Source organism: Octodon degus, unplaced genomic scaffold, assembly GCF_000260255.1.
Source record: "Octodon degus isolate 3935 unplaced genomic scaffold, OctDeg1.0 scaffold00342, whole genome shotgun sequence".
NCBI classification, from domain to species: Eukaryota; Metazoa; Chordata; class Mammalia; order Rodentia; family Octodontidae; genus Octodon; species Octodon degus.
The window spans coordinates 376,057-399,998 of NW_004524918.1; the positions used below are offsets into that span (position 1 = coordinate 376,057).

The following is a 23,942-nucleotide window of genomic DNA, read 5'->3' on the forward strand; positions in this document are numbered from 1 at the left end:
AGAAGAAGAAGATCACAGTATTTATTGTATTGCATAGTGTTGTCTTCAAACTAGTTGTTCATATTACCAGACATAGGCAAAATTGCAAGAAGAAATATATAAGAAATTATGAAGAGAAAAAGGTAAAAGAATTGAAAAGAGGAGACAAAACAAATTAAGCATCAACTGCTCCTTTCCATAGACCAGCAGAAATCCTTCCTGTAAATTTTACATTTACCAAAAGATAAAAACAGGACAGGCACAGTGGTTCACACCTATAATCCCAGCCCTCAGGAGGCTGAGACAGAAGGCTTCTTTGGGTACAAGGCCAGCCTGGGGTACAAAGTGAGCATGAGGCTAACCTGAACCACATAGAGAGACCCTATCTCAAAAACACCAAAAAATAAAAACAAAACAAAACAACTCTCTGGAAAAAAAAAATTAGAAACCAAAATGGTACCCTCTTAAATTTCAAATGACATAAGAAAGCAATGTCACCATACCTCCCCAGGTGTTGATGTGGATTTTCTTCCGCCTTATGTACAGGAAAAGAAGAGCAGACAGGAAGAACTGGGAGGTGGTGTTGGCCCAGGCAGACCCTCTGAAGGAGAAAAAGTCATCATTACCCCTGAGCAAATCCCCTCTAATATGAGCCAACAGGCAGTCCTGACAAGCTCTGGCTCAGTGGTAGACTTGGTTATTACACGCATCTGAAGCACCTTCACTGCATTCTCTTAATATTTTAAACACTGCACCCATTTATAGAAGACTTATTTTATTCCCGCTGAGACTGGTTTTTGTGAACGAAACCAATATTAATATTCACCAATGGGAAAATAAAAGGACATAAATATTTCCCACTATTTCTTGTGGACAGTCTTAGCTAACCCATTAAATGATTGCTCAGATATAACTAGTCAAAAGGGATATATCAACCAGCTACTATGCTCAAAACACTGTCCTACGTCCTCCTCACTCTATTTTCTAGGATTATCACAGGAGGCTTGTTTGTCATTGGAACGTAAGCTCAGGACATCTCCAATAGGTGGCAGTTTATCACCACAAATAAAATGCCCGTGCTGTTGCAGTGAGCCAGGAGCTCCGCTTTCTCATCTATTTTTCATTTCACTCTCTTTTCCAGTCTTCACATTTTTTTGTTGTTGTTACCTGAAGTTTTTTATTAACTCATAATTACTTGTCTTCTGGTTTGTTGAAGCAGTAAGTCAGACAACACTTGGCACAATAATGTCTGTCAAAGTTGCCAGCCGTAGAAACTCCTACATCACATTCATCTGAAGGGCTCTCACGAAGACGACTTATTCTGCCATTTTCATCCACCTGATAGTATTTTAGGACAGCCAGCTTAACATTGTTTCTCTCTTGCTTATTCTTCTTGGGAGTAGTGTGACACTCCTTCTTCCTTTTCTTAGCAGCATCACGGAGTCTCAACACAAGATGAAGGGTAGACTCCTTTTGAACGTTGTAATCAGACAAGGTCCGTCCATCTTCCAGTTGCTTACCAGCACAGATCAGCCTTTGCTGATCAGGGGGAAATCCTTCCTCATCCTGGCGCTTGGCCTTTACGTTTTCTACAGTGTCTGAGGGTTCAACCTCGAGTGTGATGGTCCTCCCCGTAAGGGTTTTCATGAAAATCTGCATCTTGGCGCCGGTTCCACCACAGATGGTGGATCCGAAAGGCCAGTCTTCACATTTTGTCACTTACTGATCCATTCCTATGTTTTCTCATCTTATCCCACCCCCAACCTGTCCTACCATAGTTCTGAGGGAAGCTTCTAAGAGAAGTCTCTGAGGCTCACTCACTGGAGAGGTGGATGCCGGGATGGTCGGGCACTGGTCCTCATTGGCCTGCTGACTCCAACTTCCTCTGGCCAGCGCCTCATCCAACCATAAAGATTTTTACATGGGCTTTCACTGATTGTGGTTCTGTGTGTTGCTGCTTGGTTTTTGTTTATTTGCACTGTGCTAGGTATCAAACCCAGGGCCCTGAGCTGCCAGCCTATGCTTTACGATGTGTTACAAACTAATCTTCTGCTACCTTTTTGGTGATGGCTTTTAACAGTAACAAATAACTTTTCCATCGCTATCCAAATTATTAACATGCATATACACAACCACCCATACATACCTGAAACAAGTCTCATAAAAAAAAATCTCCATGATATTTGATGCTCCCTCCACATATGTTTCTATTCCATTTCATTTTATCCTATTCGATTCTGAATATATTTCATTTTTTAAAAGTGCTAGTCAGGGTGCACTAAATGTATTTTTGTTTACAAAGAAGCACACTACCCTTAGGAATTCCAAAAGTGCTGGAGCTTGGTCTGCACTGCAGGCATGACCATTCTCTAATCATGCATGCTAGGCTGGCCCTGAGCCGAGCAGCCACAGTGTCCTCAGGTGAGGGGAGGAGCTGCAGGACATCTGCCAAAGGAAGCCCACATTGATGGTGCTTGCTTGCTGTGTAGGACTCTCATTTCCTCAAGCTTCTTAAGATAGACTCTGGCTCAGGATCTTATAATTCAGAGCCTGGGAGAGTCCCCTACCGACATCCACCCGCTTCTGCCTCTGCCTGGGTCACCCACCTCAGCCTTCATGGATCGTGTTGTTCCCTTCTCCCAATTAATTTTGCTTCTACTCACAGCTGTCAGCTTACACATCACTTCCTCCAACACTCTGTCCCTTCTTTCCATCTAACCTTCACCTCCTTTCAACGGCAAGAACTGGTCCTGCCATGGGACCAGTTTTTAACCATCCTTTGGTTAAGCAGCCAGCAGCCAGCTTTTAACCATCCTTTGGGTAAGGAAAGCAACCTCTTGGTACCTGTTTGCCTGTGAACATCCCCTCTGCAGATTGCTTCACCCATAGCATCCTATCCCCTAGGACTACAGCCAGCACACACCCAAGTTTTTGTTGAATGAATAGGTCATGACTTACACTACTCCGAGTTCCAGGGTGTACAGCAAGAGGACATTCATGCCCACATTGATGATATTCGCTGCAATTCCAGTAATGACTTGGGGCATGATGATGCCCTAAATTCCCAAACAAACAGGAAAACAGCATTTTCAAAAGCTACTCAACTAAGTTGTCAAGTGAACTTTCAGAGTTAAATAGATAACTTTTTCCCTAAGATGGGGTCTTATACTATTGTCACTCCTTGGCTCCAGCAATCCTCCTACCTCAGCCTTCCCAGGTGCTGTGACCACAGTCGTGTACCACCACACCCTACTTCCAGGTGACAACTGCAGGCAGTTATACAAGATTGGAACAGTCAGGAGCAGAAACAACCATATATCCTCCCCCACCTGCGTGCACATTGCCAACAAGTCAACCAAAAGTCTATAAATGCTCCTGCGAGCCCTAGTAGGTCATAGTTTCCAAAGCAGTGGCAGAGAGAATAGAGGGAATAACCACCTGAAGAGCAAGCAGGCCTTGGCATGCCATGTAAAAGAAGACTGATGTGGGGCATGGGAGGGGGGCCACTCCATTCCTCCCCAGGATTCAGGGAGTGTGAAGTCTCACGTGCAAAGACCCAGCAATACCTGCTTCATGGCGGCTGTGTGGAGAATATCTGCCCCTTTGTTTCATGGTACCAGTCCCCACTACTTTTGTTTATACTGCCCACTCTGGTACTCAGATAGACATTTTTCTTGAGGAAATACCTTCCCATCATTTAAATGGAGAGTTGCCTGCTATGAATGCAGAATGCATTTATTCTGGCTTCATGGGCAATGTTTTTATGTCTGGGATGGACAGCAAAGGGGCAGTGAAGAGTACCCAGCCTATGGCTTTGTCCTCCCACTCCTAGCCTCAGCCTGCTCCCTTGATTTCCCATCTACCTCTGGTGTTCTGAGGTCACAGTGCTTCCCTACCCCTTTCCCTTTAGATAAGAAGTACATAAGAGACAGTCAAGAGGAAGCAGACAGACTGTTATGAGTGTCTCTCCTGGGCTGGATGATATCCAACTACAAGGCCCTGTATCTCTCACACAAGGAACTCTGATAGGAACAAGTATGAATTACTTTCATAGTAAATTTCTTTAAAGTATTTACATTTCTAACATTATGAAGTATGAATACAAAAAGAACCAATACCTGACTTTGTAAATATCTTGTCTGCAGCTGGAATAGGAATGCTGCCTATAAGATTAAACAAAAAGGCAAATATCAAAAGTTTATACTTCAGTTCTAACTGGGGGTGATGGTGGTGGCGGTGTATTTTTGTGGTGTTGTGGCTGGAACCCAGGGCCTCACAATTGCTAGGAAAGCGCTCTGCCACTGAGCTGCAACACCTGTCCTGGTTCTAATTTGTACTGTATTTCCTCTTGATGCTGTAATCTCAAATTTAGAAAACTAGATTCAACATAAACAAACACTAGGCTGCTATTCCAAATTTTCCACCATAAAGATTTAGTCCCTGAAAAAACGACATAGGCAAATTCTAAACAGTTGAAGCATAAGTCACAGCCTTGATATTCTGAATGGCTCCAAGGATACCCTTGGAAATGTTCTGATTAATTTGCTATCAAAAGTAACCATGGAGCCAGGAAGATAGCTCAGTAGAATAAGCACTTGCCTGGCAAGCGCAAGATCTTGAGTTCATCCCTGGTACCACCAAAAAAAAAGTAACCATGGAATAAGGAATCAGAAAGAAAATATTTTCCCATCAATGCTTGCATTTAACTTAAGCAGCTGGACACAAGAGTTGTACAGGAAGTCAGGGACAGCAGGTCCCAAAAACACCTGTTGAACCTCTGCATGAGGGGCAGCGTGATTAACAAATGACAAGGAGCAAGGTGGGCAACACAAACCAATGAGCTGCTTTATGTCCAACAACAGCCTTGACACTTACAGGAAGAGCGGGAATGAAAATCATCACATAAATCTGGGCTATCCTGTAATAAATAACAAAATAGTCTTTTGTTAATATTAAAATGATTTCTGGCCATCCCATCTTCAAATTGACCCCACAGAATATTTTTAAAAATTAGGGCCAGCCAGATAGCTCAGCAGACTACAGTGCCTGCTTAGACAGACACATGGGGCTGGGTTCAATTCCCAACAACATGGCACCCACCCCCGGGGTGCACTGGTGAGGGACTGAGACTGGGCGTGGTAGCACATGCCTATAATCCCAGCCATTGGGAGGCTGAAAACAGGAGGATCACTAGGAGTCCAATCTGGGTAGTGAGATCCTGTAGACCTTGTGCTAAATAAATTTTTTTTAAAAGTGCCTGCCTGGCAAGCAGAAGGTCCCAGGTTGGATCCCCAGTACCACAAAAAATAATTAGTTAATTAATTAATTAATTAAAACTAAAAGTGATTTACACAGGAGAAACTGAATCACAATGCTGGTTGTCCGCAGCACACATCCATGGCACCTGAGGCCCTATCCTGTCTCCTTCCTAAGAGGAAGGCTAATGACATTTCCCAACTTGTTCTAAGCCTAAAAAGTGGAGTGAACACAGTAAAAAGAAATAAAACTTGAGCACAATTCAGAAACCCTTTGAAAGCATCAGGAGTACCTTACAGTGGGCAAGAACCTACTAAAAAGGACGATCTATCACAGAGACAATACCAGAGGCCACACTGGAATTGAAGGTTTAAAGAGGCATCTGTAAAACTCGGGTCAGTGTTCTACTTCTGTCAGGGGGAAGCATTCTGGGTTTGCGGGACACCAAAATGGAGGCGTGGCAGGAAAGGGAGATAAGGCCAAGACACGGTACTTTCGTCCTGCTTGTCACTCCAGGTCAGGCAGTCCCTGTAGCTGTGGCACTTGGGCCCATAGTCACAGTTTTCAAAGGGCTCCAGTCCAGCTAACTGGCTGAAGATGTCAACACAGAAAAGCTGGAGTGAAGCCAGGGCCCTGTCCAAGAGAGGAAAGAGCTCGGAGGCCACTGAGCCACCCCCAGCTCAGATGACTCTTACTTTTTTTTGTTTGCTTATTTTTCTTTCTTTCTTTCTTTCTTTCTTTCTTTCTTTCTTTTTTTTTTCTTTTTCTTTTTCTTTTTGAGACAGGGTCTCACTATGCAGTTCAGGTTAGCCTTGAGCTCACTTTGTTGCCCACACTGGTCTCAAACTCACAATGATCCTCCTGCCTCAGCCTCCTGAGTGCTGGGATTGCAAGCATGTGCCACCACATCCAGCCCAGCCACTTACTCTTGACCTAAGATTCTGAACTGGAGAGGCTGACCTGGAGACTTCAGGGTCTTGTTTTAAGAACAGGAGGAGGCGCTCAGTGTTGATGAAGATGGCCCAGCAAGGGAAGCAACACAGCAACAAGATGAGAATTCCTCTCTGAAGAATGACCCCCACACGCTTCAGGTTCTTGCCGCCAAAGGACTTAGGAAAGCAAACAGAAAGAATCCCACAGTTTAGGCCGAGACCTGGACATAGTACTTCAGTCACCCCTGGGGCCCAGGCAGCCAAAGTTCCATAACTGACAGTGCAAGGAAGCTGCAAAGCCAGCAGCAGCCAGTGAGCTAGTAGCCACTGAGGCATTCTACACATCCTGGGATGTCTAGGTCCCTACACTCCAGAACTGACACTTAACCTAGCAGGTACAGAAGCCGAGGGAGAGAATGAAGCCTTAGGGACAGGGGTCCTAGAGGGACAGGGATATTTGCAGAAGCAGAGGAACCAAGATATTTATAGTTAAAAAAATTTTTTTAATATATTTATGGTACAGGGATGGTCCCATGGGTTAAGGACAGCCAGGTGCTTACCTGATAATGTCTCAAGAGAGGTGAGGAGGGGACCCAGAAGAAGACAGGCCTTGCATGAATGCAAAAGGCATTGATGGGGGCGGAGTTGACAGTGGAAATGCAAATGCTCTCAAGAAGCTTATGGAGGGCTGAGGTTGGCTCACGGGTTCTCTTGCCTACCTTGCAAGAGGCCCTAAATTCCATCCCCTGCACCATGAAGAAGAGGGCTAAGGGGTTAGGGGAGCTAAGACAGGAAGGAGCAAGGCAAATGTAGCCTCTGAGCAGATGAGACCCAGAGGGCAGGAGCTAGTAAGCAAAAGGATGGGAGACCATGACCTGGACTAATCTTCTGTACTAGCCCCAGAAGACAAGCCCAGACCAAAATGCAGCCCCTCTTACTAAATGCCACATCATCAAACTCCAACTTGAAGAAGCAGATCAATCCCTCAAACGGACCAGCTTATTCTGGGAACAGATCTCAACTACCTGACTCTGTGTAATACGGAAGTCCAGTCTGCCTTAACCTATTTAGGAAAATAACCTATAGGAAACCAGTGTTGACCAGTTTATCTTTCAATTGTTTTGCTTTTTGTTCCCACCTTACAAAACCCACCATTCTGCCATGGCTGCTGGGGGCAGACTCACTCTTTTGTCGAATGCAGCTGCCCCATTGTTGAATTGCAAATAAAGTCCAGTTAAATTTATAACTAAATGTGCTGTAATTTTATCTTTTGATGTTACAGACCTAACATAGCCCTGGCGGATTAACAACTGGTGGTCAACTTGTAACATCTGAACTGAACATAACCAGCTGAACTGAACAGACCTGATGCTGGGTGTGGGAGGCCCACCTGGGGATTGTTGCTGGCCACATAACAGGCAGAAATGGAGAAGAATTGAAGCTGTTGGGAACTGGTAGAAGCTGTTAGGGATGCTGTTTTGACGCTACTGGGGAGCTGTAAGGGACTGTTGGTTCTCTTGGAGGAGCTTGTCATGCTGGCTTTCCTGATGAGCTCAGCTGCTCTCCTTGTCAAAGGAGCTCCAGACCTTGTTGTCACTGAGAATGGCTACAGTTCACATTGGGGGAGCTCCAGTCCTCATCCTGAGCATCACTTCAAGGCCCTGGAGGGGAAAGTGGTGCACGCCTCAGTCTCCTGGAGAAGCTTGTAGCGTTGGCTTTTCTGGTGGAACTCAGCTTTACTCATTGTTGGAGAAGCTCAGGAACCTCACTGTTGCTGAGGATGACTGGAATACTTTCCAGCAAGTTCTGGTCCTTACTTTGAGCATCACTTCCTGGCTCCATGTGCAGATCCCTCAGCCTGCTGGCACAGATCCTTCATCCTGCTGGCATGGACTTTGTAACTTCCACCACTGACCTTTGGGCCTTCCCAGCGCAGATTAGTGAAAGAGGCCTACATGAGACATTGTCGTGGCTCCAGGCCTCCAGTTGGACTTGTGGGAGGCGCTGTTATGAGCTCTAGGTCTTCAGCTGGGCTCATACAGGACATTAGCATGGGATCCAGGCCCTCAGTTATATTCTCTGGTGTGTGAACAGGTTTCCTGCACTTTTTGTCTATGATTCCTTGGGTGACTATTATAAATAATCTTATAAAATGTGTCTCATATTGTATCATTTCCCTTGCAAAAGCCCAAACCACAATAGCTGTGCTTTCAAGTTTACTGTCATTAGCAGCATTGGATTTAACACACAAAAGAAAAGCTGGTAACTCCTTAGGTAGCCTCTAGGGTAAAAGGTAATTGCCCCCCAAAAGCTGTGTGAGCAAGGTGCTTCTCACCTGAGACATCAGTGTGTCACAAGCAGAGGCCAAGCCGGTTCCCACTGAAATCCCAATAACGTTCACAACCTGGAAGAAACAACAGGCCAGTTGTGGCATTCAGTGTCAGTGTCAAATACCCCCTTACACCAAGGAACTTCTACAAGTGCATTTTTAAAGAGCAATTCACAGCTGTATTCTTAAGCCTATTTATTTTAGATCAAACGGGTGTCCACAAGAATCCCCGCTGGTTACTAAACAAAAAATACCTTTAGCCAAAGCATCATAGCCACTTATGTCAACTGGGAAAACCTAAAACTTAGCTTTTCTTAATGCTGCACGTTATAATTTCTGTATTTGCAAGCTCGAGCAGGCTCTGTGGTATGTGCTGGTAGTCCCGGCTACTCAAGAGGCTTCAGAAGAAACAGCACTTGAGCCCAGGACTTCCAGGACAGCCTGCGCAATGTGGTGAGATTTTGTCTTGAAAAATTAAAGAAGAAAAGATAAAAGTTGTGGTTAATGTCTAAACGCATTAACCCCGGCTCCAGCTCCCTCCATCCCTGTTCCTTTGGCCCATCCCACCAGCTAATTATTTATCCTTCCCTATTAAATATATTTGTGTAAACCAGTTTAAGTTATTTGTGGAATGAGGTGGAATTTAAACAAATGTTCTTTCACTTAAAGAAAACGAACACTGGGCTGAGGAGATAGCTTGGCGGTCTGATCCTGCCTGGCAAGTGCAAGGACCTGGGTTTGATCCCCAGTACTGCATGCTGCTCCAGCTCTGGAACCCCAGGAGTGGTGCAGCACGCCTGTAATCTCAGTGCTGGGGAGGCTGAGACAGGAGGATCACCATGAGCTGTTTAGTGAGACCTTGTACCAAATAAATAAATAAATAAATAAATAAAAATAAATAAATAAATGATGTTTTTAAAAGTAAAACAGGGGCTGGGAAAATAGCTCAGTAGAATAAGCACTTGCCTGGCAAGTGCAAGGTCCTGAGTTCAATCCCCAGTACAGCCCCCAAAAAAAGTAAAACAAAAACACTTATAAATTCCTTCATACTATAAAGAATTTTTCATAATGTCAAGATTATTCAAGTCAACTCATTTGCACAATAAAGTTAGATTAGGCAGTGTTTGTTAGTAGGATTCTGCATTTAAAAATAACAAGGCTGAGGATACAGCCAGCGCCTTCTAATGTGCCAGGCAGACTGCTAAGCCTTCCACGTACATGGTGTAAGACTGTTAATCCCATTTCTTGGGTAACATGGGTCACAAATGCTTATAGTATTTTCCCAGGTTACTCAGATGGAGTGAACTGAAGGTGGGGAGCCTGGCTGCAGACCCCAGGCTCTAGTCCTCTAGTGAGGAATGGGTCACTCTCTTGACCAGACCTTACCCAGTGTCCTGACATAGAAAGGCACAGGTGAGACAGGGCCCATAAGTGCTGTTGTGGGACAGAGAAAAAGGAGAAATGCAGAGCCAGAGGTCCGAAGATCTCTACTTCCATCCTAGGTCTCACACAAAGCAGCAAGGTAACCCCTGGTGGTATCGACTCCACTTACTAAGACTACCCTGGTCCTAGAGACTGAATATAGGTTGAAAGTGATCCCCAAAGGTACATGTATGGAAGCTTGGTCCCTAGTGTATCACAGTTGGAAAGTAATTCTTTAACAAGTGGCACCTTGCAGAAGATCACTGGGGACCCCACCTTTGGAAGGAATTCATGTAGGACTTGAGTACTGGTGAGATCTTGTGCATCCCTCTTGCTTCCTAACCCATCACATGACTACTCTCTTTGTCTTGCAGGTGCTCTGGCTGTGGTGTACTATGCTGTGGTGTAGCTGGAAGGCCCTCAGCAGAGACAAGCAGGAGCTGGTGCTGTGCTCTAGAACTTCTAGAACTATGAGCTAAGTAAACCTCATTTTTTTATAAAGTACCCAGTCTTGGATATTTTGTTTTAGCAACAGACAGTGAACTAAGACATCTGATAAACCAAAGCTTTCATACCCAGGAGCTTACAAGTCTTATAGAGAATGCCCGACAGTTACCTCGTGAGGTAAAAGCTGAATCTAAATGAGATCCAGAGCACTCACGGCACCATAAGGGCTGGACAGGTAGCACCTGCACCACAACCCTGAATTCCTCCAGAGGTACCTCAGCTGACCAAGAAAGGCAAAAATTGATATGTGACATTTTCTGAAAATTTTCCCATTTTTTTTCTTTTGTTTTGCTTTGGCTTTGGAGAGGGTGACTTTGTTGTTGCTTTCTTTTGGTTGTGTTTCACTTTTGGTAAGTTTACTGATTTTGGTTGGCTTAGGACATTATTCCTCTCCAGTTCACATCTTATCCCTGGTCCAGTCAGCTGACTCAAAAGTCACAGCAACTTTGGGCTCCACTGCTTCGGTGGTTACAAGTTTCAATAAACTGAGTTGATGTCACATTTCTCCCTTACCATGGACAACACAATAAAAGATAGGACACAAATTGCAACTATGTCTCCCATGGCAAGTTGTCCAAGACACAGTCATAGCGTCCATTGTCTGAGAAGCTACAGGAGAAATTTCACTATCTCAGTACACAGAAAGATCTGAGGTACACTGAGAATGCCCCAGAGCAGAGCTTGCTGGGAACGCTGCCCCAGAGCAGAGCTTGCTGGGAACGCTGCCCCAGAGCAGAGCTTGCTGGGAACGCTGCCCCAGAGCAGAGCTTGTTGGGAACGCTGCCCCTAGCTCCAGCTCCCTTCATCCCTGTTCCTTTGGCCGATCCACCAGCTATTTTCCTATCCTTCTCTATTGAATATATTTTTGTAAACCAGCTTAAGTTCTTTGTGGAATGGGGTAGAATTTAAACGAATGTTCTTTTTTTTTTTTTCTTTTTTCCATAAATTTATTGAGAAACAAATAGCAATGAGACAGTTTCAAACCAAACTGGTAGGACAGTTTCAATAATTAACCCATTGTATACATTCTTCCTAGTGGTTAATTGCTATACAAGATGCAGACATGATATCCTACTTACAAACACCATTAGAACAAATCCCTCTATTCATTAAGAGAATGTAAATGTATATCGATCCTAGCCTTTTTAAACGAATGCTCTTTCTCTTAAAGAAAGCAAACATTTATAAATTACTTCACACTATAAAGAATTTTTCGTAATATCAAGATCGTTCAAAGCTAACTCCCTTCCATAAATAAAGCTATCCTGCAGCTAAGCCTACTGTCTTCCCAGCAATTAGTTACAATCTAACAACCAATTAAAAGGAAAATGTCACCTCCCCCTTGCCAGGGCTTGTGGAGGAGCTCCCCATCCAGGAGCTTATCTCAGAGAGTCCTTCCTCCCTTGGGTACGTACCATCCTTTCTGTCCCCTGTTCAGGCTTTCTAGATAATTGGGATTTTGTTCAATCTAGGCTTGTTATTTTTACATTGTCAAATAAGAAATCTTCTCTTTCTCTTATTGGATAATTTGGGGGATAAACAAAAAGAGGGAAAGAAATTGCCACAACCCACCACTATAAGCTTAATTTAATTTTCCCCCAGATATATTCTAAGTAGTTTTAGTGAAATAAATGAAAGAACAGGAATCAGAAAGTTTTCTGTACATATATAATTATGAAGTTTTAAATTCTCACCACATTACAGGATGGAAAAGCATAAAAGGGAGGGTCAAAGAATCGGACAAATACAAACCAGAAGATGCTCAGGGTGAGCTGACTCAAAGATCCACACCACTGAGCAAGGCGCCTCTCTGAAATGCTTAGGCCAGCCCTGTCCAGGCCAGGTCAGTGCCAGGAACTGAACTGAGCAAAAAATGAAGTCAGGGAAAAGAGACCCGAGACAGAGAAAATCAACATAGCACAGCAGGGCCCAGCCCAGCAGCCATGGGGCTGAGGCCCCAGGAAAGGGCTTTGGCCTTAGAAGGCCGGGTGGACTCAGCTGAGAAGTGAAGCAGGAAGGGTGAAAGTGGCCCGGGACAGTGAAGTGGGACAGAGGGAAAAAGGGGAGGGATTCTAAGGAACGTGGGGAAATAAAGGTCATGCTGACTGATGGAGACTGGAAAAAATATATGAGGGTTTCTGGGGTGTTTCTCACACGTAGAGTGCTTGTCTAGCATGTATTAGGCCCTAGGTTCCATCCCCAGCACTGCAAAACACTAAAATTAAAAAGATAAGAGGCAAGTACATCTGAACTCCAGGGAATAGTTTCAGACTCTGTGGGTTGGAGGAGTCCCTGCATCTTCCACCTGATTCATCCCACAAGTGTCAACTCAGCTGGAAGCCTAGGTCAAGGAAGAAGATACACACATAAACAGTGGACAGTTCAAATAGAAGGGCGAGGAGAGGGGAGAGAAAATGAGTACAACTATCACAAAGGCCGCAGGAGAGCTGGGAACATCGGGCTGAAACACCACCCGCAGGGCAACCAGGTGAGGGAGAATCCTCCAGTACCAACAAGGGGGCAAGAGTGGGCCACTGCCAACTGTTGTCAAAGCAGGGAGAACAGAGCAACAGATCAGACTGGAATGAAAGAGAACAAGGTGGAGACGGAACATCATCCTTATGGCAAACAGCACAGATGAAGGGAGCCTGGAGGAGCCCAGGTGAGGACCAGACTGGATGGGGATGTTTTATAGAGAGAGAAACAGGTGGCTCACTCCTGTAATCCCAGCACTCTGGGAGGCTGAGGCAGGATGGTTACAAACTTGAGCCCAGCTTGGGCAATTTAGTGGCTCATCAAGACCCAGTCTCAAAATAAGAAAATGAAAAGGGCTGCTGACAGGGCTCAGAATAGAGACCAGGGATTTATTCTCCAACTTTAAAAAATGAAAAGCTTCTAAGATATCATCACGGAGTGGGAATGCACAAAGGGAAAGGGGCTGGAGGGGAAAGGAAGGTTCCAGAGCACAGTGGAAAGTGAACTTGAAGTGGGGTTAGCACAAGCTCTGGGGGTGTATGGAACAGTACAGGAGAGGTCAGGCGCTGCCTGTTTGACCCAGGGTATAAGGCAGAGAAGCAGTGGGGGTGCAGGAGTAAGAGAAGATGGGGGGATTCTGGCACCAATGACTCTATGAAGTCAGGACAAGAAGAGAGAGAGAGTATTGGGACTTAAAGAGCTCCAGAGGGCCTGCCCATCAGCTCAGTTGTTTAAGTGCCTGCTGAAACAAAGCAGTCAGGCTCAGGATTCTGTGGTTCAATCCCCAGATCCTCAAGCCAAACCAGACCTGCCCTGAAGCTATGCTGAGGCCGCAAAAAAAAAAAAAAAAAAAAAAAGATCTCCAAGGACAAAAGATGGAAAGGGGACTGGAAAGGTAAAGTTGAAGACATCCACTGCAGGTCCACACTGAGGGATGAACACACACAGAGTGCAGGCCCTGAGGGGGATCTGGAGGGCCTGTAGTCAGGGAGAGAGGGAGGGAGGCTGAGCCAGAGCCCATAGAGCAAGGCTGAGTCTGGAGGAAGGAGCCTCACACTGAGGTTCCTGACCACACAAGGCGCTGTCATCCACACAGAAAGCACCAGGACGCAGGTGGGCATCCAGAAATGAGGATTGGGGGTTCCTGCTGGGAAGCAGGGCCATAAAGAAGGCAGACCCCGTCCCAGCCTGCGACCGCACCCATTCATACATGTTCACACCTTAAGGGTGACTAGGCAACGTGGGCTGGGGCTCCACTGCCAGGCACCATGCAGGGACAGACACATCTTTGCATGTCCTTACAGCAGGAAACACTGCAGTCCATGTTGTAGAGCTCCTCTTCCTGCTTATCTTTCTATAAGCCAAATCTAAATATTCAAAGAAAGCAAAAATGTCACATCCTAACTCCTTCACCAACTACAGTATTAGGCCTATAAATAAAATGTGATACCATATAGCCAGGTCTTCTCTAATGCAAAGCTGTATGAGAAACTCCTGTGGGGCTCCCGCACTCTCAGGATGCACCCCAAAGGGGACAGAGAGACATTTCCTGACCCTGGGAAGAAACGCCTGCTGCCAGCAGGGGCTGGAGTCTTTTCTAGTCTTTGAAAACCTGCATTACTTGCAAGAGAAACAGCTTTCCACTACCTCACTAAGGAAGACCCAGAAAGACTTCAAAGCAGGTATGATATCAATCCGGACAAAAAAGCCCAGACTTTACAAGCATGAAACAATGAGACCTTCACCAATGGTGTGAATCAACCAATAGTTTCTTTGGCTTGATTTGATAATGGATGCGGGAAGCAACTTTCTTTTAGTGATGGCTGCTAGGCACACTAGTGCTACACTTCTTAAAGTACTGACAGTACCACCTTTCAACTCTAAAGACCCGGTATATCTGTAAGTCAGGCCAAGGCTCTGCAAAGGATGACACTTAAACCATGATACAATTTACATTCTGAGGCTTGGCACCTGCGAAGCAGCTCGGCTTGCCTAGCGCACGTAGGACCCTTGGTTCACCCCCAGGCCCCTCAAAATAAAAATAAACAACTGAATTTTTGAGGCTTTGCCATGTCGTCAGGTCAAATAAAAAGGTGAAATTTTAAATGGGTGTAAATAAAAAGGTGAAATTTTAAATGGGTGTGGGCAACCCTGTAATTCCAGCACGCAGGAGGCTGAGGCAGGAGGATCACGAGTTGGAAGGTAGCCTGTGCAATTTAACAAGTCCTTGTCTCAGAAAAAGAAAAAGAAAAGGTCCAGTAGAAAAGTATGAAGACGAAATATAGGAAGTAAAGCCATGTTGTTATGTTGAGCTCTGGGGGACTCAGGTCAACAATTTCTGACATTGCCAGTTAAACAGAAGACCCAATGCTATTATGGGCTACTGGACTCTTTTAGAATATTTTGCTGAGTTTACACACCTATAATATTCAATAACGGAACTTAGAAAAAATGGGGTATACAGATGAATGTCCATTTTGTATCTGTACATTCAAAGTGGTTAGGATAGATACATAGTTGCATTCTCTTAATGAATAGAATGATTTGTTCTAATGGTGTTTGTAAATAGGATCTCAAGTCTGCATCTTGTACAGCAATTGACCACTAAGAAGAATATATGCAGTGTGTTATTTGTTGAAACTGTACTTCCGATTTGATTTGAAACTGTCTCATTGCTGTTTATCAATAAAATTTTGAAAAAAAAAAAAGAAAGAAAAAGAAAAGGAAAGAAAGAAAGAAAAAAAAAAAAAAAAACCACCTACCGAGGTGGCAAGTGTCACAGCATCTAGCTCGACTTTGCCCAGATGTCCGCAGAATATGGAACTGACGACACTAATGCAAAAGATCATCAACTGCGCGAGGAACTGCGAGGGGACAGAAAGAAGACAATTCACGCCGGCCCAGCGCTCAGAGGACGGAGTACTAGGGACGCGCTGGGGTGCCGGGAGCAGGTCGCGCCCTCGGGTCGCCCCACTCACCACCGGGCCCGCGAGCGCCGCCAGCGCGATCGCCTCCCGCTTCAGGTCAGGGGGCAGCGCACCCCGCAGGCTGCCGGAGCGCTCTGGGGACTCGGGGCGCTCGTCTGTGGCGGGCATTGAGGGCACGACGTCGACGGGAGCGGGGTGCTCCATGCCGGCGCCAAGAGGGGGCTCCACTGGCAGCGGCCTGAAGCCCAGGCAGTGGAGGCGGAGGCGGACCCACGAGCAGGCGGCAGGTTGCGCTGAGAGCAGCCCCCCACCCCCTCCTCTACCCGCCCGGTTCCAACCGCCGCCTGCGGAACCTGGGGGAGGGGGCTGGGAGGGGCCTGAGGTGGGAGGGAGGCGCCCGGGAGGCCTGCCCTGGTTTCTGGGGAGAGACTTCAGGATGCAAAAGCCCCCTCCCAGGCCTTGCCCTGGGGGCCTCCCCACCTGCGCGGTTTGAGGCCAGAGGATCCTCACACACCCACAGGGCCATGGGGAAGGCAGAGGTCGAGAACCTCCGGGCTGCTGGGGTGCTCAGTGGGGAGGACCAAGACCAGGATCCAGGGCTTCCTAACAAGAGCTGAGGAGGAGCATCCCCAGAGTCCCATCTGGAGCCTGTGCTCAGTACAAAGCTTTATCAGGGTACCTGGAAAATGAGGTTCAATTTAAGGAAGCACCAAGGTTGGAGATGGCTTGTGATGGCCCCAGCAGCAATCAGCAGTTGGGGACAGGAGTGGCCCTTAATGGCGGAGCCTGTGGCAGGCCCTGGCCCCATCCCCAGCAGTGAGGGAGGTTGGGGCGCAGGGGGTAGGGGACCTGCTTTTATACTCACAGTAGTAACACTTCTGCTTTTGTTCATTATTAGTTCTTTTAGGTCCAACGCCTCGGCCAGACATGTATCCATTCTAGCTAGCACTGAGTGTGCTCAGTATAGAGAGAAGTTTTCTGATTAGCTGTGTGCCGTTAACTCTATGAAGGCTGAAAGAAGCAGCCTTACTAAGCCCTTAATGAAAACTGTCCTCTGCCACCCGCACCCCTAGTATTGTGGTTTCCCTTTGGATTCTCAAGCTTCAAGACTTGGTCTAGCTATGTGCCAACAGGGCCTGAGACCTGGAAGACAACGAAAGATTAACAGATGCCCTTTGCCTGTTGAATAATAATCTACGACACAAGGAAAGATATATTGTAAAATATATTTTTTTAAAATTACACAGTAAGAATCCTTAAGCACTTTGTATATAAGTTTGTGTCCTAGAAAACAGCAAGCATGAGAAATAGGCAGGCCATAGACACACAGTGATCCATGGTTGGGACTGTGGTGGGTGGATTATTCCACTAGCATCACCTTTCACACACTGTCTTGGGCCAAAATATAATATTTACCTTAGTTCTTTTTCTTCATTAAAATTTTTTTGAATACTCAGTTCTTAAAGATCCATAGGCATAGCTGAATTACATTAGCTGAAAACTGTCGTTACTGAGCCGATGAATTATTTTTCTATAAGCTCAAAAGTACAAGTGGTCCCTAACTTAAGATGGTCTGAATTTTAAGGGCTAAACATAGTAGAAAATGTACTTCAAACTTGAAAAGTACCCTGAGCTTTTCCCAGGGTAACAATATGCACTACAATCCTCTCTCAGGATGCCAGACAAACAGCCACAACCCCAGGACAGTGATTCAGTCCTGGAGACAATGGACAATCTGTGGTACAGCTGCTAAACTAGGATGCTTTCTAGGTAAGATGTATTAAATGCATTGTCAACAATTTTTTTTCTTCCTTTTTATTGTTGTGGTGGTGGCGCTGGGAATTGAACTGAGGGCCTTCAGCATCCTGAACACATGCTCTACTACTGTGCTACACCACTAGCCCTGATTTAGGATATTTTCACCTTCTGATGGGCTTCTCGGGAGGTAACCCCTACTGTATCATTTGACCTGCATCTTGCCTCATGTAAAACAGATTTTAAATGGTCTGCTGCAGTCATGCATTTGAAAGGGTTTCTAAACAAAAGTGAAAAGGGGTAAATAAGAATGGAACTCTATGCTAACTCTGCAAAAGAACTACCAGTGAAGAAGTTACTCCCTATAGTTTAATCACTTGCTTTTAGAAACCCACAAATTGCCTTAACAAGGAGCAGGGTAAAGAAGACATTTCTATCAAACAGACTTGAACTTTCAATAGACAGCCAGTGAGGAAAGGAGGAGAGAACTGCACGTAAGGAGGGGAAGGGTTCAGGTTTGTTGCGCACGGATTCCTCCAACACCCATGGTGTGTCAGTCTGTTCCATGGGTTGGCACTGCATTCTTGCAAGAATGAAGAATTGTCCCTAAAAGTCCATTCTTTGGGCCTGGACAAGTGAATGCCCCTCTCACACACATCACTGAATCTTGACATACACTCTCACTAAAATCCCCGCAAGCAAGACTAAAAGGACCCCAAGGAGCAGGAGCCCTCGCCGCAGCACCAACTGTTTCCAAGACAATTTGGTGTCCTTTGTATGGGCCGGCAGAGGTGGTTGTTCCAGTTGAGTCTCCTCTTTCTGTTGTTCCAGTTGAGTCTCCTCTTTCTTTTCTATATCTGTCATTACAATCTCTCCATGAATTTCAGGACCCACTGTAGAGGGATAATGGAACTTAGTCAGCAGCTTGAAAGAATTGCCTTTTCATCTATATAAAAATAGTGTATAGAATGTACCAGTAGCTAGGAGAAAAGTAATTCAGCAAAGAGTTGCTACAGGAAACAAAAGAAATTTTGTTCGGTAAGAACTTGTAGGTACACGTTCCTATACCTTTTTTGTGGGGAGCTGGTGCCCCCTGAAATGACTGTTGTCCCTTCAAATTATTTTTTGTTTCAGATACTGTGCTCAAGTGCAAACCACAGAAACCACTCTTTTGCTCATTATAATGCTCAATTCTCCACTTAGGAGACAGTGACATCTTCTTTTTTTAACATGGGTGGCTTGATCTCACACGGAGCATGCTCCAGACTACTATGTCACAAGGAGTCTCACTACAATGAATATGCACAAAATGTTTCCAACGAAAGCCCCTTGCTTCTTTTTCTTAGAGAGACACCGCTTTGGGCATTATCTTGAGAGCTCTCCCTCCTCCTCCGGCAGCCTTTCTCTGCAGTCTTTCTGCAGTCTGTTGTGCCTAGTGCTGGTTGGCTTAGCAACGGAGCCAAGCCCACTGTGTTCCAGTATGATGATCTCTGAGTGAAGATTTCTTCACAAACCACTATTAGCTTGGGTATTCTGGGTAGAACAGCTAACACCTTACAATCCCAGTCTGTTGTCTCACTAAGTTAAAAAATGAAATCATGGACAGAAAGCAAGTAGTTAAAGGGGAAGCGTGTATTGGAGGTAGGTAGTTGGGAGGGGTCTGAACGTGGATTTATTCAGTAAGCTCTTTGTCCAAAATCAGCTAAGGATGGGCAGAGCAGGCGAATCTGCCAGGTCTGTCTGTGGGTCCCTCAAAAACAAATAACACTCAGGTTTTGTCATGTAAAGTTCAAAGAAGAACTAGTTACTCAGCATCCCCTAAATTCTTTGAAACCAGCCCTCAGCCCAAAAGTAGGAAAATACTGCTACCTTGGTTTGTTCTGCCTAAAAAGTTTCTTTCCTGGGAGTCAGAGTCTTTATCTTTACTTTTTATCTTTTTCCTATTTGTTTTTACAATTTTAAGCTTAATTACCTGTATGGCTCGAATTAGCTTTTAACTGGATGTAGGTATAAGTGCTGTTTCCATTTTAATGCTGACAAGTTTGACTCCACCTTAGGCCCCATCCCTTGGTCCCTTGCTAGCTGCCTATCCAAAAGCTAGATAGTTAAACTGTGTCTTACATAGGGTGAATTCCAAATTAAAACCCACAAAGAAAATTTTCAAAGAGCCAGTGTCCCTAAATAAGCATTTCAGAAAGAAAATAAGTGGGTCTCTATTACACAGGCTGGGATTGGTTAAAGTTGTCAAGAATGAGGCTGGGCTGAGGAGATGGCTCAGTGGAATAAGTGCTTCCCTGGCAAGCACAAGGGACTGAGCTCAATCCCCGGTTCTGAAAAAAAAAAAAAAAAAAAAGAATGAGGCTTGCTGTAAGAGATACCAAGGGAAGTTTAGAAGATGATGAGATGGCAAAACTGATTACTGTGCTCAGAATGCTTGGTGATCCAGGACAGAAGTAAATACAGCACACCTAAATGCAAGATGATAGTTTGTGTAACTAACAGAGACTTGATTTGTCAGGTTGCTTTGCCCAGATTGAAGGGGATATGATAGTCTGTGCAGCATCTGCACATGAACTACCAATATACAGTGTGAAAATTGGCCTGACAAATTATGCTGCAGCATACTGCTGTGGCCTGCTGCTGACCCGTGAACTTCTCAACAGGTTTGGCATGGATAAGATCTATAAAGGCCAGGTGGAGGTGAGTGGAGATGAATACAGGGTGGAAAGCAATGATGGTCAACCTGGGGCTTTCACCTATTTGGATGCAGGCCTCGCCAGAACTAGAGGAGTGTTGGAGTCAGAACACATCACCCCAAAATGCGACCAAAAAGTAATGAGAATATGCTACCCCAAAGCAGCCTTCTTTGACATGTTTCAAACTGGCCATTCTGAGAAAGTAGAGACAGTGTGGCTCTGAAAACTGTCCTGTTATAAAAGAAATGTACATCTATAAAGGAACTCCACATTAGTAAAAGCACCAGTCTCAGGAAGAGGGCTGCTCCTGACGATTGTTATCACCAGTGAAACTTTATCTACCCAACAAGACCACCGTTATTGACTGTCATTTCCTCGCCTCCCCTTCCCATAACTTATATAGCCATCAGCCCTAGAAACCTCCCATCCCTTCCCTTTCTGTAGTTCAGAATGCTCTAGAAGTCTGAATTACCTGAGCCTTCTTTGAGTTTCATATTTTGTGGGACTCCCCTGCCTAAACATACAATTCAGTGTGGTCTTCTCCTATTAATCTTCCTTGTGTCAACTTAACTGGTAGTACAGCTACAGAATGTAGGACATTGGAGGGAAGCCATTTTTACCTCCCCTACAGGAGCAAAAGATTCAGTGAGGATCTTTGCTGGAGAAACTGGGAACATAAAGGAATTACTAAATAGACAGAAAGAAAAACACACAACCCTATTTGTATAATGTTCACTAGAAGCAGTGCTTCAAAAAATAATCTGCTTAAAGCCAGTGATGCCCAATGAGGAACCCCATTAAAACAAACATGCAAATGTCAGTTTCTGAGACATGGTCCATGTGCAGGATAGCCACAGATTAAAAATGCCTGCAGTCCAACACAAAGAAACTATAAATGTATAAGGTGGTGAGTATGCCAATTACCCTGATCCAAACCTTGAACATTGTATACTGCATCAAGAGGTCACTGTACCCCACAAATATGTACAATTAATATATTTCAAATTTTATAAGTGTACATATAAAAATTTTAAAGTGTAGGTTTTAAAAGAAATGTTTGTGGAATGCTTACAGCAGAAGTACACCAGAATAACAGGATGGCAGCTCTGTAAATCATCTATGGTGGTATTAATATGTCAAGTAGGATCACCCACAAAGTGGATGCCACCTGACCCAATCATTTGTTTCTGAAACATCAGTGCCCTGTTTCAGTGGGACCTCATGCAGCCAATCTACTTGTGTCCTCCAGTGGTCCCTCCTGTCATATCCAAACAGGCCTGTGCAAAAGTGAGAGTTTTATCATACCCGGGTGAGCTGGATCTTGAGAGACAGTAGAATTTTCGTTGGGAACCATATTTGCCTTCAAGTTGGCATGGACTTGAGCCTAGAAAGCAAAAGGCAGAGCATGTCTGAAAGTCGTTAGACAGTTAGGACATGTTAGTGGTCCACCCAGTTGAAAAGTTGAGTCATTTTCTTTAGTTAATACATAAAGCTGAAATTTCTCTAGGTCACTATGGGATCCCCTTCTAGAAAGACTGAGATGGTGTCAGTGAGGCTGGACGGACAGAGTACAGTGTAGGGGAAGTGGACCAGCCAGGGTCAGTTAGGATTTGCCCTTCTGCATCCGCTCCCTTCGTCTCCTTTCCCTATTTCCAGACTTCACCTTGTCCCTGGAAGGATAAAGAGAAGGAAGGACACAGTCTCTTAGCAAAACACAACATTATTAGGGTGGATTTGATGTACCCCATTTTTCCTAGACTGAAATAGGCTTTGGGGGGACAAATGCCAAGGCCTGTATTTTTTCTATCCATGGAACCAACATAGGGCAGTAGATGAGGCCTGGGCCATGCAGCTCTCCACATCTGAAAGTCTAGTTAAAACAAACAAAACAAGCAGAGAAACAGCATAAAAGGAACAGCCTTCCAAAATGAGAGGGAGCACTGAACTGGATCCTTTTGTTTGCTGGAAAGGAGCCTTTTCAGGGCAGCGCTGAGCAGTTACCTGCTGACAGGCTTGTTTCCAGTTGAGCCGAGCAATGAAGGCCAGAAAACACACAGCCTGAGAGACAGTGCAGATGATGATCCCCGACCACAGACCTGGAAATGGAAGTAGTTAACAGGTCAGCCCCATGGAAAGCAGCCTCCCCAGAGAGATTGTCCCCAACCCTCATGCAGCCCATCCTGAGAATCTGCTTCCATGGCTGAGATGCAGCATGGTGGACCAGAAATTGGGTTTGCAGAAAGTTCCAGAAGGTTTAGCACTCCCTGAGGATGTTCATGCAAAGATTCAGAAGTTAGTTTTGGCTTTTGGTTTTATAATGCTTGTATGTTAAGAAAAATAATAGCTATAAGGAAATTAAATTTCCCAGGACAAAACTACTGCTGTTCTGTGTTCCTCAAAAAGGGGACAAAGTTTTCAAAAAAAAAAAAAAGTAGAAATCATGCCAAAAAAGGAAACTAAAATTATTCCGTTTTAACTTATATGTTTCCACTAGAAGTCTTTGATTTAGAAATTAGTTATTTAGCAGGTTTATCAACTGTAGATGTACTAAAATAAGAAAAGAAGAAAAACCCTTTTTAAAAATCTCCCCAAAATACATAAACAAGTTAATTAATTAATTAAAATAAAAATCCTTAGGGCTTATATAAGTTCATAGTGAAGCTCCTACGGCCTCGGAGCTAAGCAGGCGCTCTACCACTGCTACACTGCCAGCTGGAAAACCATTTTAGAAAACAGTGTTCATATTCTAAAATTATGCATGTAAAAACTCTATTCTCATCTTATACACATAGTGATCATATAATAATTACAGTAAAAAATTTTTAAAAATTAAAGCAAGAGTCACCAACCATTAGAGGTAATCATGTTCCCTCCCCCAGAGCTTCCTGCTTGCCCTTAACTTGCTCCTAGTACAGATTTTGCTGGAAGCTCCAGGGCAGGGTGATGGCCCTAGAAATGCACAGAGAACATACAAAGAAGAGGCCAAGTAGGAATGGATGACAGGAAAAGCCTCACAGCTCTCAAAGTACATACTGTACAGATTCTACCTAGTAAACCTGCCCAAGGCATGGTGGAGCACCCAAGTGATACAGGTCATTCTGTCAACAAAGAACTAATGGGCCCCGGCAGTGAATGCAAGATGGCGCCAGTGAGCCCGGCGGCGAGGTGGCAAACTAGAGGTCTGGGGACGCGAGGTGAAGGGGTTTCTTCAGTCGGCTTGAAGAATAAGAATCGGAAACGGAGGACCTGGCAGCCTAACCATGCACAGGCCTTCGCGGGAAGCGTTCGCCAGGGACAAGGCTTTGCCTTTCGGAGAAAATTGAAGATTCAGCAAAATTACAAGAAGTTGCTCCAGAAGGAAAACAAGACTAGAACATCACAGGAATCCCAATTCTCAGATCAGTACCCAGATCACTTGAAACATCTCTATTTAGCTGAAGAGGAAAGACTCAAGAAGCAACTAAAAAAAGCCGACCAGCCTTTGTCAGAAGAAAAAGTTAGTCCGCCTTTTCTTGAAGAACAGTGTAGAGCTGATGGAGTTTTATGTGAAGACCAGGATCATCTGCCTCAGCCAGAGGAACGGTGTAGCAACGCAGTGAGTCCTAACACTGTTCCCAAGAAAAAGAAAACATCCAGCCAAAAAGCACAAGAAGAATATGAGCAG

The 23,942-nt window shown here is 44.8% G+C and overlaps 2 protein-coding genes and 2 pseudogenes across 2 annotated transcripts in view; 1 reads left to right on the top strand and 3 right to left on the bottom strand.

Annotated features, from left to right (window-relative positions):
* The window catches only part of LOC101590334 (multidrug and toxin extrusion protein 2), a 71,398-nt gene extending 55,292 nt beyond the window's left edge, over positions 1–16,106 (bottom strand). The window contains exons 1-8 of the mRNA XM_004647946.2: positions 15,879–16,106; positions 15,663–15,764; positions 8,503–8,571; positions 6,196–6,344; positions 4,855–4,897; positions 4,098–4,142; positions 2,938–3,035; positions 483–580 (exon numbers count right to left, since the gene is read on the bottom strand). Of these exons, the coding sequence (XP_004648003.1) occupies positions 483–580; positions 2,938–3,035; positions 4,098–4,142; positions 4,855–4,897; positions 6,196–6,344; positions 8,503–8,571; positions 15,663–15,764; positions 15,879–16,031 (757 nt within the window). The 5' untranslated portion in view covers positions 16,032–16,106. The remainder of the gene's footprint in view (positions 1–482; positions 581–2,937; positions 3,036–4,097; positions 4,143–4,854; positions 4,898–6,195; positions 6,345–8,502; positions 8,572–15,662; positions 15,765–15,878) is intronic.
* On the bottom strand, positions 1,158–1,638 carry LOC101581669 (annotated as a pseudogene).
* LOC101590727 (multidrug and toxin extrusion protein 1) overlaps positions 5,282–23,942 on the bottom strand; it is a 53,629-nt gene continuing 34,968 nt past the window's right edge. The window contains exons 15-18 of the mRNA XM_012513152.2: positions 22,280–22,374; positions 21,584–21,662; positions 17,092–18,475; positions 5,282–5,315 (exon numbers count right to left, since the gene is read on the bottom strand). Of these exons, the coding sequence (XP_012368606.1) occupies positions 18,240–18,475; positions 21,584–21,662; positions 22,280–22,374 (410 nt within the window). The 3' untranslated portion in view covers positions 5,282–5,315; positions 17,092–18,239. The remainder of the gene's footprint in view (positions 5,316–17,091; positions 18,476–21,583; positions 21,663–22,279; positions 22,375–23,942) is intronic.
* Positions 23,404–23,942, top strand: part of LOC105741212 — a 1,665-nt pseudogene continuing 1,126 nt past the window's right edge.